The 14,418-nt window shown below is 45.6% G+C and overlaps 2 protein-coding genes across 11 annotated transcripts in view; one reads left to right on the top strand and one right to left on the bottom strand.

Moving 5' to 3' along the window:
- Positions 1-14,418, bottom strand: part of dph7 (diphthamide biosynthesis 7) — a 68,707-nt gene that overhangs the window by 15,028 nt on the left and 39,261 nt on the right. For all 7 annotated transcript variants that reach the window (XM_072488200.1, XM_072488193.1, XM_072488196.1 and 4 more), the window contains 2 exons: positions 11,320-11,411; positions 8,032-8,195 (listed from right to left, as the gene is read on the bottom strand). In XM_072488200.1, the coding sequence (XP_072344301.1) occupies positions 8,032-8,195; positions 11,320-11,411 (256 nt within the window). The remainder of the gene's footprint in view (positions 1-8,031; positions 8,196-11,319; positions 11,412-14,418) is intronic.
- mrpl41 (mitochondrial ribosomal protein L41) overlaps positions 1-14,418 on the top strand; it is a 51,533-nt gene that overhangs the window by 23,141 nt on the left and 13,974 nt on the right. For 2 of the 4 annotated variants that reach the window (XR_011937617.1, XR_011937620.1), the window contains exon 2: positions 1,075-1,165. The gene's annotated coding sequence lies outside the window, so the exon portion shown is untranslated. Of the gene's footprint in view, positions 1-1,074; positions 1,287-6,459; positions 6,526-14,418 lie in introns of all 4 variants that reach the window. The other 2 variants (XR_011937619.1, XR_011937618.1) reach the window with 2 other exon arrangements.

Raw genomic sequence — 14,418 nt, 5'->3', positions numbered from 1 at the left:
TGCATGAAAAACAAGACAGAAAAAAAAATCAGGTCAGACAGCATCTATGGAAAGTGGAAAAGTGAATATTTTTGCCTGATTACCTTTCATCTGACTTGGGCAAAGTTAGAGATGCAACAGGTGTTAAGCAAGTACAGGCGGGGAAAAGGTGAGGATAGAACAAAAAGATCTGTGTTGGGGTAGAAAGTAGGAACGATTAATGACAAAAGGCCTAATGATGCCAAGCAAAAGGGGATGGTAAAGGGGCAAGTAAAGAAACCAAAGATGTATCTAAGCTGTGTTGTCCAATACACTTGCAGCAAATCAGTCAGAGATGTAGTGAATTCACGTTCACTTATAGAGTCGTACAGTACGGAGTTGTTTTCAAGTTGCAATGGTGGGTATGAGCATGGGTGTAGTTTTACTTGGGAGCCAGTATGCTTGGTGACTGCATTTGTCCCCTCTGACACAACAAGCTTGGCCAGTTCCCTGGGCAGCAGCAGGCGCACGGCAGACTGGATCTCCCCGGAGTGTATGGTGTGCCGCCAGGCAGGAAGCCTTGCCGGTAATGCGCTCAAAGATGTAGTTGACGAATGAGTTCATGATGTTCATGGCCTTGGAGGAAATGTTGGTGTCAGGGTGAACCTGCTTCATCACTTTGTAGATGGAGTAATTTGTTTTCCTGCATTTCCTCCTCTTCTTGCCACCCTTCGCTGGCACTTTCTTCAGGACTTTCTCGGAATTTCTAGAAACACAGCGGATGCTAACTGAAAAACTTGGTTTTGTTTCGCTGGTAGTTGGAGATTTTCACAAACTGTTGACATCTGTGAGAAATGGACAGCACTGCACGGCTACCAATGACTTGAAGTGTGCAATCTTGGCAAGCTGGGGTAGTGCAGCAACGTCCAAATGTGTTCAATCAGCATCTTTGAAGAAAGCAGAGTTAACATTTCAGGTCAATGACCTATCTTAAGAACAGTATTGATGAAAGGTCATCAACCTGAAACGTTCCACAGATGCTGCTTGACAAGAGTACTTTCAGCATTTCTATTCCATATTTCCAGCATCTGCAGTATTTTGTTTTTGTATCCAAAGGTGATCAAGCTTTGCGCAAGTGAAGGGGACACAGCCGGAGTGAGACACATCTAGAGCGGGAAATTGGAACTTGGTAATTTGGTGCAGTGAGGTAATTCGGTGCAGAGTGGGAGAAGGTGTTTTTCCCTACTGTTTTGTTCTCTCTCTTTCTTCTGGCCTGTAATTTTTAATCTGCAGGGAGAGAACCAGAGAGCATCTGAGAACCTGGGAAGGTAAGTGATTTTTATTCATTTTTATTTTTATTACCTTTTCAAATTGTGTGGGGGGGGGAAACTGAAGTGACATCACAGTAAAGCTGTGACCTGATTGGCTGGTTGGGAATCTACACTAAATTTAAAAATTAAACATTGTTAAACTAATTAAACATAATTACTTAATTATAATTTAGAGGGGTATCTAAGCCAGAGATCGGAGAGTACTGTATTTGGCTTTCACATTTATAGTAGAAATCTAGTGCAAGAAAACATATAGTTAACAGTAACTTTTTTTTTTAATTTTAAATTTAATTTACTAATTAATTGACGCAATGTCAATTAGAGGGGTGCAGTGCTCTGATTGTGAGATGTGGCAGGTCCGGGAGGCTTCCAGCGTCCCGGGTGGCTTATCTGCAGAAAGTGCACCCAACTAGAGCTTCTCACAGACCGCATGGTTCGGTTGGAGCAGCAATTGGATGCACTTAGGAGCATGCAGGTGGCGGAAAGCGTCATAGATAGCAGTTATATAAATGTGGTCACACCAAAGGTGCAGGCAGAGAAATGGGTGACCACCAGAAAGGGCAGGCGGTCAGTGCAGGAATCCCCTGTGTTTGTCCCCCTCTCGAACAGGTATACCCCTTTGGATACTGTCGGGGGGATAGCCTATCAGGTGAAAACAGCAGCAGCCAGAGCAGTGGCACCACGGCTGGCTCTGATGTTCAGCAGGGAGGGTCAAGCGCAGAAGAGCAAGTGTCATAGGGGACTCTATAGTCAGGGGCACAGATAGGCGCTTCTGTGGACATGAAAGAGACTCCAGGATGGTATGTTGCCTCCCTGGTGCCAGGGTCCAGGATGTCTCCAAACGGGTAGCGGGCATCCTAAAGGGGGAGGGCAAACAGGCAGAGGACGTTGTACATATTGGTACTAACGACATAGGCAGGAAGGGGCATGAGGTCCTGCAGCAGGAGTTCAGGGAGCTCGGCAGAAAGTTAAAAGACAGGACCTCGAGAGTTGTAATCTCGGGATTACACCCTGTGCCACGTGCCAGTGAGGCTAGAAATAGGAAGATAAAGCAGCTAAACATGTGGTTAAACAGCTGGTGTAGGAGGGAGGGTTTCCGTTATCTGGACTACTGGGAGCTCTTCCGGGGCAGATGCGACCTGAATAAGAAGGACTGGTTGCATCTAAACTGGAGAGGCATAAATATCCTGGCTGCGAGGTGTGCTAGTGTCACACGGGAGGGCTTAAACTAGTATGGCGGGGGGTGGGTACCGGAGCAATAGGTCAGAAGGTGAAAGCATTGAGGGAGAACTAGGGAATAGGGCAAGTATGGCTCTGAAGAAGAGCAGACAGGGAGATGTTGCTGAAAACAGCGGGTCTGGTGGCCTGAAGTGCATATATTTTAATGCAAGAAGTATTAAGGGTAAGGCAGATGAACTTAGAGCTTGGATTAGTACTTGGAACTATGATGTTGTTGCCATTACAGAGACCTGGTTGAGGGAAGGACAGGATTGGCAGCTAAACGTTCCAGGGTTTAGATGTTTCAGGCGGGATAGAGGGGGATGTAAAACGGGTGGCGGAATTGTGCTACTGGTTAGGGAGAATATAACAGCTGTACTACGGGAGGACACCTCAGAGGGCAGCGAGGCTATATGGGTAGAGATCAGGAATAAGAAGGGTGCAGTCACAATGTTGGGGGTTTACTACAGGCCTTCCAACAGCCAGCGGGAGATGGAGGAGCAGATAGGTAGACAGATTTTGGAAACGACTAAAAAAAACAGGGTTGTTGTGATAGGAGACTTCAACTTCCCCAATATTGACTGGGGCTCACTTAGTGCTAGGACGGGGCAGAGTTTGTAAGGAGCATCCAGGAGGGCTTCTTAAAACAATATGTAGACAGTCCAACTAGGGAAGGGGTGTACTGGACCTTGTATTGGGGAATGAGCCCGGCCAGGTGATAGAAGTTTCAATAGGGGAGCATTTTGGGAACAGTGACCACAATTCAGTAAGTTTTAAAGTGCTGGTGGACAAGGATAAGAGTGGTCCTAGGGTGAATGTGCTAAATTGGGGGAAGGCTAATTATAACAATATTAGGGAACTGAAGAACCTAGATTGCGGGAGGATGTTTGAGGGTAAATCAACATCTGACATGTGGGAGGCTTTCAAATGTCAGTTAAAAGGAATTCAGGACCTGCATGTTCCTGTGCGGAAGGATAAATACGGCAAATTTCGGGAACCTTGGATAACGAGAGATATTGTCGGCCTCGCCAAAAAGAAAAAGGAGGCATTTGTCAGGGCTAGAAGGCTGCATGCAGGTGTGGAATAAAAGCCTGTGTGGAATAAAAGAAATGTAGGGAGGAACTTAAGCAAGGAGTCAGGAGGGCTAGAGGAGGTCACGAAAAGCCATTGGCAAATAGGGTTAAGGAAAATCCCATGGCTTTTTACACAGACTTAAAAGACAAGTGGGTAGCCAGGGAAAGGGTTGGTCCACTGAAGGATAGGCAAGGGAATCTGTGTGTGGAGCCAGAGGAAATGGGTGAGGTACTAAATGAATACTTTGCATCAGTATTCACCAAAGAGAAGGAATTGGTGGATGTTGAGTCTGGAGAAGGGTGTGTAGATAGCCTGGGTCACATTGAGATCCAAAAAGACGAGGTGTTGGGCGTCTTGAAAAATATTAAGGTAGATAAGTCCCCAGGGCCAGATGGGATCTACCCCAGAATCCTGAAGGAGGCTAGAGAGGAAATTGCTGAGGCCTTGACAGAAATCTTTGGATCCTCACTGTCTTCAACTGTTGTCCCGGAGGACTGCAGAATAGTCAATGTTGTTCCTTTGTTTAAGAAGGGTAGCAAGGATAATCAAGGGAACTACAGGCCGGTGAGCCTTACGTCAGTGGTAGGGAAATTACTGGAGAGAATTCTTCGAGACAGGATCTATTCCCATTTGGAAGCAAATGGACGCATTAGTGAGAGGCAGCATGGTTTTGTGAAGGGGAGGTCATGTCTCACTAACTTGATAGAGTTTTTCAAAGAGGTCACAAAGATGATTGATGCAGGTAGGGCAGTGGATGTTGTCTATATAGACTTCAGTAAGGCCTTTGACAAGGTCCCTCATGGTGGACTGGTGAAGGTGAATCACTAAGTGAGTCCCAGTCAATATTGGGGAAGTTGAAGTCTCCCATCACAACACGGGATCAGGGGTGAGCTGGCAAGATGGATACAGAACTGGCTAGGTCATGGAAGGCAGAGAGTAGCAATGGAAGGATGCTTTTCTAATTGGAGGGCTGTGACCAGTGGTGTTCTGCAGGGATCAGTGCTGGGACCTTTGCTGTTCGCAGTATATATAAATGATTTGGAGGAAAATGTAACTGGTCTGATTAGTAAGTTTGCAGACGACACAAAGGTTGGTGGAATTGCGGATAGCGATGAGGACTATCAGAGGATACAGCAGGATTTAGATCATTTGGAGACTTGGGCTGGAGTTTAATCCGGACAAATGTGAGATAATGCATTTTGGAAGGTCTAATGCAGGTAAGGAATATACAGTGAATGGTAGAACCCTCAAGAGTATTTAAAGTCAGAGAGATCTAGGTGTACAGGTCCACAGATTCACGGAAAGGGGCAACACAGATGAAGAAGGTAGACAAGGAGGCATACGGTATGCTTGCCTTCATTGGCCGGGGCATTGAGTATAAGAATTGGCAAGTCATGTTGCAGCTGTATAGAACCTTAGTTCGGCCACACTTGGGAGTATAGTGTTCAATTCTGGTCGCCACACTACCAGAAGGAGGTGGAGGCTTTAGAGAGGGTGCAGAAGAGATTTACCAGGATGCTGCCTGATATGGAGGGCATTAGCTATGAGGAGCGGTTGAATTAACTCGGTTTGTTCTCACTGGAACGACGGAGGTTGAGTGGCAACCTGATAGAGGTCTACAAAATTATGAGGGGCATAGACAGAGTGGATAGTCAGAGGCTTTTCCCCAGGGTAGAGGGGTCAATTACTAGGGGGCATAGGTTTAAGGTGCGAGGGCAAGGTTTAGAGGAGATGTACGAGGCAAGTTTTTTTTTTTTTTTTTTTTACACAGAGGGTAGTGGGTGCCTGGAACTCCCTGCCGGAAGAGGTGGTGGAAGCAGGGATGATAGTGACATTTAAGGGACATCTTGACAAATACATGAATAGGATGGGAATAAGAACATAAGAACTAGGAGCAGGAGTAGGCCATCTGGCCCCTCGAGCCTACTCCGCCATTCAATGAGATCGTGGCTGATCTTTTGTGGACTCAGCTCCACTTAAATAGAGGGAATAGAGGGATACGGACCCAGGAAGTGTAGAAGATTTTAGTTTAGACGGGCAGCATTATCGGCACAAGCTTGGAGGGCCCAAGGGCCTGTTCCTGTGCTGTACTTTTCTTTGTTCTTTGTTCTATTAGATCTGTTAAAACAAGCATGTGAAAGGAATACGGCTGCTGGCATAAAAGCAGAGATTACAGGAGGTTGGCCAGGAGCCAAAGGTCTATTATGCATCTGGACACACTGTTCAGAAATGGGAGACAACAGAGCATAAGCAAGGTGTGAATCAGAGTGCACATCCAAAATATAGATTAATTTTAAAGGAAATTTGGTGGGCAATTAACGGAAGTAAACATGTAGCGCTACAAGGATTGAGCGGGGAGTGGGACTGACTGGATTGTTTTGCAAGAAGCTGGCATGGATCTGATGGGATGAATGGCCTCCTTCAGTTTTGTAAATATCTCTGCCTGTATTACAAGGCTCTAAAAATTAACAGGATCAATTCGCCATGGTTGTGGCCGATTTACTACATGTGGCAAACGTATTGGACAACACTGGTCTTTTCCGTAATTGTCCATTGTCATTTCCTTTTGTGTTGCAACATCATTCCTTTTGTCATTTCATCTCTTCTGCCTCCCAACCTATCACAGCTCTTCCCCTTTGTGCTCTTACCCTTCCCAATTCTTTCCTTGTTTCTGTACTTGCTTAAAACCTGTCACATATTTAACGTTTCCAGTTCTGATGAAAGGTCATCAACTTGAAACATTTGCTTACTTTGTCTCTCCACATATATTGTCTGACCCATTGGCTTTCCAGCATTTTCTATTAGATTTCAGATTTATTATTTCTAGCATCTGCAGTATTTTGATTTTGTAAAATAGGAAAGAAATTTGATATTTCAGGTGGGACCTTTCATCATTGGAGGGATCCAGTCAGGAGGTTCCCCACATCATCAGAATTGAGACCAGGTATACTATATACTCATTATGCAAGGTCCTTGGCGAGTTGTCTGCTCTACTGTACACAAGATTGTCCTGACAGCGGATACCAGAGTCACTCATTCCATGTATCTGGCAATACAGCTGTACTGGCAGAGCCCTGGAGGAAGATTGCCTTTACAAGATAAATTATCTCTAACATTTCATTTAGCTAACAATTACCTAATTTTAAAAGCTCAACTTCCACTACTCTTCAAGATTAAATTAGAGTTCCAATTCTTGTTGGTTCTATTTTGAATACTGGAGATAACTCACCTGATGGATGAGTGGGTATATGTGCAAGCCAATAGACCACAACAAGATGCTCAGTAAATGTCTGTTTTTTAGAGACAAATCTTAGCTGCAGCACTAGCACTTGCTGCATCAGTTGTGGGTGGTGTGGCTGGTTTCTTGGTTCCCTGACTCTACATCCTACCCCAGGCCATTTTCCTGAAGGCAGGATGACTGTAGGCAAGGCTACTCATCGACAAGTGGCAGGTAACCATCTTTGCTAGTTAAAAGCTATCGTCAGAAGCAGATTTGAATTTTGCAGTTGGCCTCCTGGTCCCCAGAGGTGTCACAGAACAGTGTAGGTGCCTGTAGTTGGCTTCCCAGCATCAGAACAAGCAGGGGGCACCCCCTCTCTCACTTACCTGAAAAGGCAACCTGCTGCAGTTCTAAAGTGACCTCACACTGGCTGACCAGCTTTGAGAATCTACCTGCCGTCTTTAATTGGACAGCAACCATCCTCTAGCCACTAATTGGACACTTGAAGGAAAATCACAACCAGGTCAGCGTTGCCACACAGTGCATGCTTCTGAGCCCTATTTGACCATGATGCTGGGGTATTGAAGCCATGGGCAAAATCCTGCCCTTGATAATTTTTTTCTCTCTGTTCAGTTGGAAATTTACTGGCATACAGTAGTCTGCTGACATGAATTATCCAGATTTACACACGAGGAATGGTCACTTGGACAAGATACAAGACAGCAGAATATACCTGTTTAACAGCAACTTCTGAATTATAGAACATAGAATTTACAGTGCAGAAGGAGGCCATTCGGCCCATCGAGTCTGTACCGGCCCTTCCAAAGAGCACCCTACTCAAGCCCACGTAGCTACCCTATCCCTGAAACCCAGTAACCCCCACTTACCCTTTTTGGACAGCAAGGACAATTTAGCATGGCCAATCTACCTAACTCGCACATCTTTGGACTGTGGGAGGAAACCGGAGCACCCGGAAGAAACCCACGCAGACTCCGCACAGACAGTGACCCAGCCGGGAATTGAACCTGGGACCATGGAGCTGTGAAGCAACTGTGCTAACCACTATGCTACCGTGCTGATCAGCAAGGATTAGAGGGGAGAAAATCAAAATAAGAGTTAGGGTAACAGACTGCCATTAAAGTAGAAACAGCCACAATTCACGCACCGATAAAGAGCACATTTGGCTTGACTTCTGCCAGTCAGTTGCTCAGAAAGGCTTGACAAGGCTACCTGAATAAACAACGTCTGTGTTCCAGTAATTGAAAGCTGCAATCCAAGCCTCAAAGTCATGCGCCTTCCAGCGAGAAACCACATCTAGTGCTGATCTACAACCGTCCACCGACAACAGGCTCAGACAGCCCTTTGAGTCACTACTAATGATCTTCAGTGGCTTCCTGCAGCAGAGAAGGAAAAAGACCATAAGATTAGTACTGTTATATTTTATACAGAGGAAGATTCAGCTTCAAGACTAGAAAACATAAGAGACAATGAGAACATTTCACTAAATATTAACAAAGTGATTCTGTGAATTGGCATGTTTAATGGGGATGGAATTCTAAAATGGAGAAACTGATCACAAAATCTGCCTTAGAACCAAAGAAATATAACGCAGCAGAAAGAGGCCATTCAACCGATCGTGTCTGTGCTGGCCAAACGCATAGAAAATTTTAATCCCACTTTCTAAAAATACTGTTCTTTGGGTGAAATTTTCATGTTAATCAAGGTGATGGATGTCAATTCTGGGACATGCAAAACGTTTTCTATTTATCAACACATATAATCAAATAGAGAGTAAAGATCAACTAGCTGCCAGAGTCATCTGCACCAAACTGGCAGTTTAGCTTATTGGTTGGCTTAAAAAGCTGGATCTGTATACTTTAGAGGAACAAGATTTGATCAACTTCTATAAAATAATGAATGGAATAGATTGTATCTTCACCCACAAATTATATCAGTTAAATAGGTTGGGGAAATTATAGAAGTTACACATGGGTAGAACTAGGTTGGATGTTAGGCGGCCTTCTTTTCCCAGGCAATAGTAGACCTGATGGAACAAGTTGCTGGTCAGTGCAGTGAATGCAGATTCAGGGTCTACCTTTAAAGGACATTGGGCCAAGTATGACCTGGAACAGAGATCACATCATAACAATAGGTAGGCACCAAGCAACACAAGTCATGGTCCTGGAGTAGTTGCAATGAGAATTGGAGTGTAGGTTTGGAGCTGAATTTTTTTTAGCTGTCCATAATTTTTATTCACCTCTCTCCCTGAAGGTTATATGGATCAAGGTGTTATGGGCCAGGGTTTAGAAACCTCCAAACGTATATCAAGTAGTTCACCTGGCCTACTACTGTTTATTTATTTTGGTTACGATGAGCACAAGGGCTTGCCTTTGTGTTTTTCAACAGAGGCCTTAAGCACTTTTAATCAAAAACAAAATGTATTCTACAAATTTAGTTAACATTTTTATAAACACACACAGTAAGCATTTTTATCAACTATCAACAAAAATACCCCACAGCTACAGTACTCTATATATAACCCTTAATACATTTCCCCCTTAAGCTGTTCCAATTTAATAACAAGATCCCATAAACTAGAAATCTCTTTTCAAAGGTGTCGCCCAGCACACAGCACTCAAGGCCCAGTATTGACACTCTTGTTTCCTTTTCAAAACAACAGGTTTGAATTCCTTCCAGAAAGCAATTATTTCTTCTCAAGTTATCAAGCAGTCTGGAAACAGCTTTTAAAATGCAGATAGAGGGAAAAAAACTCCTTTTTCAACCTGTGCTGTACAAACCAGTTCAAACTCAAACTCAAGTAAAACCCAGAGCACAGCCAGGTCCCAACTCAAAACGAAAGTAAAAACCCAGCGCCACAGCCCAGCTCCACCCACACAATGACATCACTGAAGCCGTGTGATAAGACAAAAACATTTCTTAAAGGGACACTCCCATGACAGTAGGAACAGTCTTAATTATGAAACATGCATCACAGCACTAGGAGACAGGCGAAGTGAACCAGTTATTTGTTCCCCCCATCCACAATTTTTCATACATCCTTATATGTCACCCCAGACCATTCATGTATGATTTCCAGTAGCCAGGTTTCACCATGTAATAGTAGAACATAAGAACTAGGAGCAGGAGTAGGCCATCTGGCCCCCCGAGCCTGCTCCACCATTCAATGAGATCATGGCTGATCTTTTGTGGACTCAGCGCCACTTTCCGGCCCGAACACCATAACCCTTAATCCCTTTATTCTTAAAAAAACTATCTTTATCTTAAAAACATTTAATGAAGGAGCCTCTACTGCTTCACTGGGCAAGGAATTCCATAGATTCACAACCCTTTGGGTGAAGAAGTTCCTCCTAAACTCAGTCCTAAATCTACTTCCCCTTATTTTGAGGCTGTGCCCCCTAGTTCTGCTTTCACCCGCCAGTGGAAACAACCTGCCCGCATCTATCCTATCTATTCCCTTCATAATTTTATATGTTTCTATAAGATCCCCCCTCATCCTTCTAAATTCCAACGAGTACAGTCCTAGTCTACTCAACCTCTCCTCATAATCCAACCCCTTCAGCTCTGGGATTAACCTAGTGAATCTCCTCTGCACACCCTCCAGTGCCAGTACGTCCTTTCTCAAGTAAGGAGACCAAAACTGAACACAATACTCCAGGTGTTGCCTCACTAACACCTTATACAATTGCAGCATAACCTCCCTAGTCTTAAACTCCATCCCTCTAGCAACGAAGGACAAAATTCCATTTGCCTTCGTAATCACCTGTTGCACCTATAAACCAACTTTTTGCGACTCATGCACGAGCACACCCAGGTCTCTCTGCACAGCAGCATGTTTTAATATTTTATCATTTAAATAATAATCCCTTTTGCTGTTATTCCTACCAAAATAGATAATCTCACATTTGTCAACATTGTATTCCATCTGCCAGACCCTAGCCCATTCACTTAGCCTATCCAAATCCCTCTGCAGACTTCCAGTATCCTCTGCACTTTTTGCTTTACCACTTATCTTAGTGTCGTCTGCAAACTTGGACACATTGCCCTTGGTCCCCAACTCCAAATCATCTATGTCAATTGTGAACAGTTGTGGGCCCAACACTGATCCCTGAGGGACACCACTAGCTACTGATTGCCAACCAGGGAAACACCAGAGAACCCTGAAATTAGTTTGTGTGTCAGCTCCAGGAGGTTCATGGGTAGAATGAAAGAGGCAACATGAAGAAAAGCTTTTTTTAATATAACAAAAATTTGGGAATGCATTAATAGATGGGCTGGTAGAAACCGATTCAATGCAAGCCTTCAAAAGGAAATTCGATAAATAAACAAAAGGAGAAACTGCAGGGATATGGGGAACAAGAATAGAATTGGGACTAACTGGATTTCTCAATGAAAGAGGTGGCACAAACTCAATGGGTCAAATAGTCTGCTTGTGCTGTAATATTAAATAGAACAACAAAACTCACCAAAAGGAAAAAAAATGCATGAATGAAGACTTACTCTTCTCTTCCAGTTGACCAATCCAGGGACAGAGCAAGGCAATCTGGGCCTATGCTAACACTGCACATTGGTTCTAAGGAACAGCTGTTTTTCTACTGAAAAAAAAGATCATGATGAGCCACAGATAACTCCATTTTAACATTTACAGCTCCACTTGTCTTTTTCACCAATGTTCTCCCCTTCCCTGAAAGCATCAACTCATAATTGGGATAAATGTTTGATATTACGTGCAAGTATCGATGGTAACTGTTTGCAGCTGTTCAACTGAAGGGACTATTACAGGCAAGTCCATTTCTATGTTTACCAAATATCCATAACCTTCACACATTTCAGTCAGGGAAGTGGATGGTGATGTGGAACAGAAACCAGGATTGCTTCGCCATTCCTATCTCTAACCCAGGGGTGTAAAGGCTAATTGGAACTGCAATTCTTTAAAGCAGCCCTGTGCCCCCTGAAATTTTAGAAGTTCATCCCAATTATGTCACAAGAACTTCATGAAATTGGGCACACAAAAGTTTTGTGCAGTTACACCCAGCAATACATCCAGGTCTTGTTGCACATTCCACTCTTTCAATCTATAGCCATTCAAGTGATAACCTGCCTTCCTATTTTTGCTACCGAAGTGGATAACCTCACATTCATCTACTTAATACTGCATCTGCTGACTTCTGGAGGCGGCTATGGAGGAGTAAGTCGCACGTTTGGTGGCTCCCGCTCTGGTCGGACTTTTGGACCTTTCCCCCCAACTTTTTTCCGGTTTTAAACTGTAATTCGAAGGCTGAGGCAATTGGGCACATATCCCAATTTCCACATATCGGTGTATGGAGAAAAGAACCAGAAGTGCACGAAAAGGCAGAAATCAAAAGACAGGCAAGGGCTGTGCTGAAACTGCAGTAGGAAGCAGCATGGCCGAGGACCCGGACCCCTGGTGTGATCAACGGAGCAGTTGATGCAGGTCATCCAGGACTGCTTTGCCAAGCAGAAACAGGACTGCCTGGACCCGATTAAAGAGTTGATTGATCGGCTGGAGCACAGATTGGACGCCCAGGATCGGGCGATCCAGAAGGTTGAGAAAGTGCTGGCTGAGCAGGAGGAGCATCAAACTGCGGTGGCGCTGGAGGTGGGGATGTTGAGGGACCAGCAGAAAAGGCTTCTGGAGAAGGTGGAGGACCTAGAGAATAGGTCCCGTCGGCAGAACTTAAGAATTTTCGGGCTCCCGGAGGGGTCCGAGGGAACTGATGCTGGGGCATACATAGCGGGTATGTTTGAGAAGCTGCTGTGGGAAGGGGCATTCTCCCGACCCTTGGAGGTGGACAGGGCTCACAGAGCACTCGCGAGGAAGCCGCGAACAGGGGACCCTCCGAGGGCAATGGTGGTGAGATTCCACAGGTTCCTGGACAAGGAATGTATTCTTCAGTGGGCCAAGCGAATGCAGAGCTCCAAGTGGGACAATAGTATCCTGCATGTTTACCAGGACCTGAGTGTGGAGGTGGCCAGAAAAAGGGCAGGTTTCACCCAAATTAAGTCAATCTTCTTCAAGAAACAGGTGAAGTTTGGACTGCTGTATCCGGCTCATCTCTGGGTCACATATGAGGACCAGCATCATTGTTTTGAATCGCCCGAAGATGCGCTGGACTTCGCGAAAAGAAAAGGACTGGTGGTGGGCTGAGAACTTTTGAACTTTGATGCAACTTGTTGGCTTATATTGTTTTTCTAATTTTTTCTCTTCTGTTTTTGAGTTCTGGTTAAGAAGGGATTTTCGGGTTTTCTTTCTGATGAATGTTGGCAATGCTTTTTGCTTTGATGTGCACTTTTGTGGGATGGAGACGGGCTTGTTTGGGTTTCGGTTGGGTGATTGTGTGGGGATCGTTAGGTGAGGGAATTTGTTTGTATGGGGGGGGGGGGCGGTGAGTGAGAGAACAATAGGTGGGAGACTATTTGGCGCCGGGGGCGGGGTCCACCAAGCTAGCTGGGTGAGCTAGCTCATGGAAGCTCGGGGGGGGGGGGGTAGGTTTAGTTTATTGTATGGGTTAGGTTTTAGAGTGGTGTTGCTAGGGGGGACTGGGGTAGTTGTTCTGCTGACTAGGGAGGGACTTCGGTTGAGGGACAGAGAGGTCAGTGGCGGGGGCGGCCAGGGGGCAGGCCGGAGGAGGCGCGGTGCATGGGCTGGGGCTTGCCCAAGAAAGAAGATAGCTGATCGGCAGGGGGGGGGGGGGCACTTTGCCCCCCAACTAGGCAGATCACCTGGAATGTTCGAGGGTTAAATGGGCCAGTTAAGAGGGCACGGGTGTTCGCGCACCTGAGGGTGCTGAAGGCGGACGTGGTAATGTTGCAGGAGATGCACCTTCAAGTAGTGGACCAGGTTAGATTGAGGAAAGGCTGGGTCAGTCGGGTCTTCCACTCAGGGTTGGATACAAAGAGGGGTTGCGATCTTGATTAATAAGCAGGTGATATTTGAGGTGGGTAGAATAGTTTCGGATGTGGGAGGTCAATATATTATGGTCAGTGGTAAGATGGGTAGGGCCTTGCTGGCAGGGGTGGTGGACACTGGGTACTCGGCGATTAGTATCTCAGACCATGCTCCACACTGGGTTGACCTGCAGGTTAGTAAAGATAGCAATCAGCGCCCGCAATGGAGGTTAGATGTAGGGCTGTTGGCGGACGAAGCGGTGTGCGAGAGGCTGAGGAAATTCATACAAAATTACCTGCAGGTAAATGATACGGGGGAAGTCTCAGCAGCGGTGGTCTGGGAAGCGCTGAAGGCAGTGGTGAGAGGGTAGCTGATCTCGATCCGGGTTCACAGGGACAGGGCGGACAGGGCAGAGACCGTCCAACTGGTGAAAGAGATTCTACAAGTCAACAGCAGGTACGCGGAGACGCGGAGATAGGGTTTTTAAGGAAACAGCGGAGGCTACAGGCTGAGTTCGGCTTGTTAACCAGAGGACAGTGGAACAGCTCAGAAAGGCGAGGGGGGCGATCTACGAGCATGGTAAGAAGGCTAGCAGGATGCTTGCACAGCAGCTCAGAAAGAGGGAGGCAGCAAGAGAAATAGGGAAAGTTATTAACTGGGATGGGAACTTGGTGGGGGATTCGGCAGGG

Source organism: Scyliorhinus torazame, chromosome 22 (genome assembly GCF_047496885.1).
Source record: "Scyliorhinus torazame isolate Kashiwa2021f chromosome 22, sScyTor2.1, whole genome shotgun sequence".
Classification (NCBI taxonomy): domain Eukaryota; kingdom Metazoa; phylum Chordata; class Chondrichthyes; order Carcharhiniformes; family Scyliorhinidae; genus Scyliorhinus; species Scyliorhinus torazame.
Note: the sequence above shows the minus strand (reverse complement) of the source record. Positions and strands in the feature narration are given on the sequence as shown.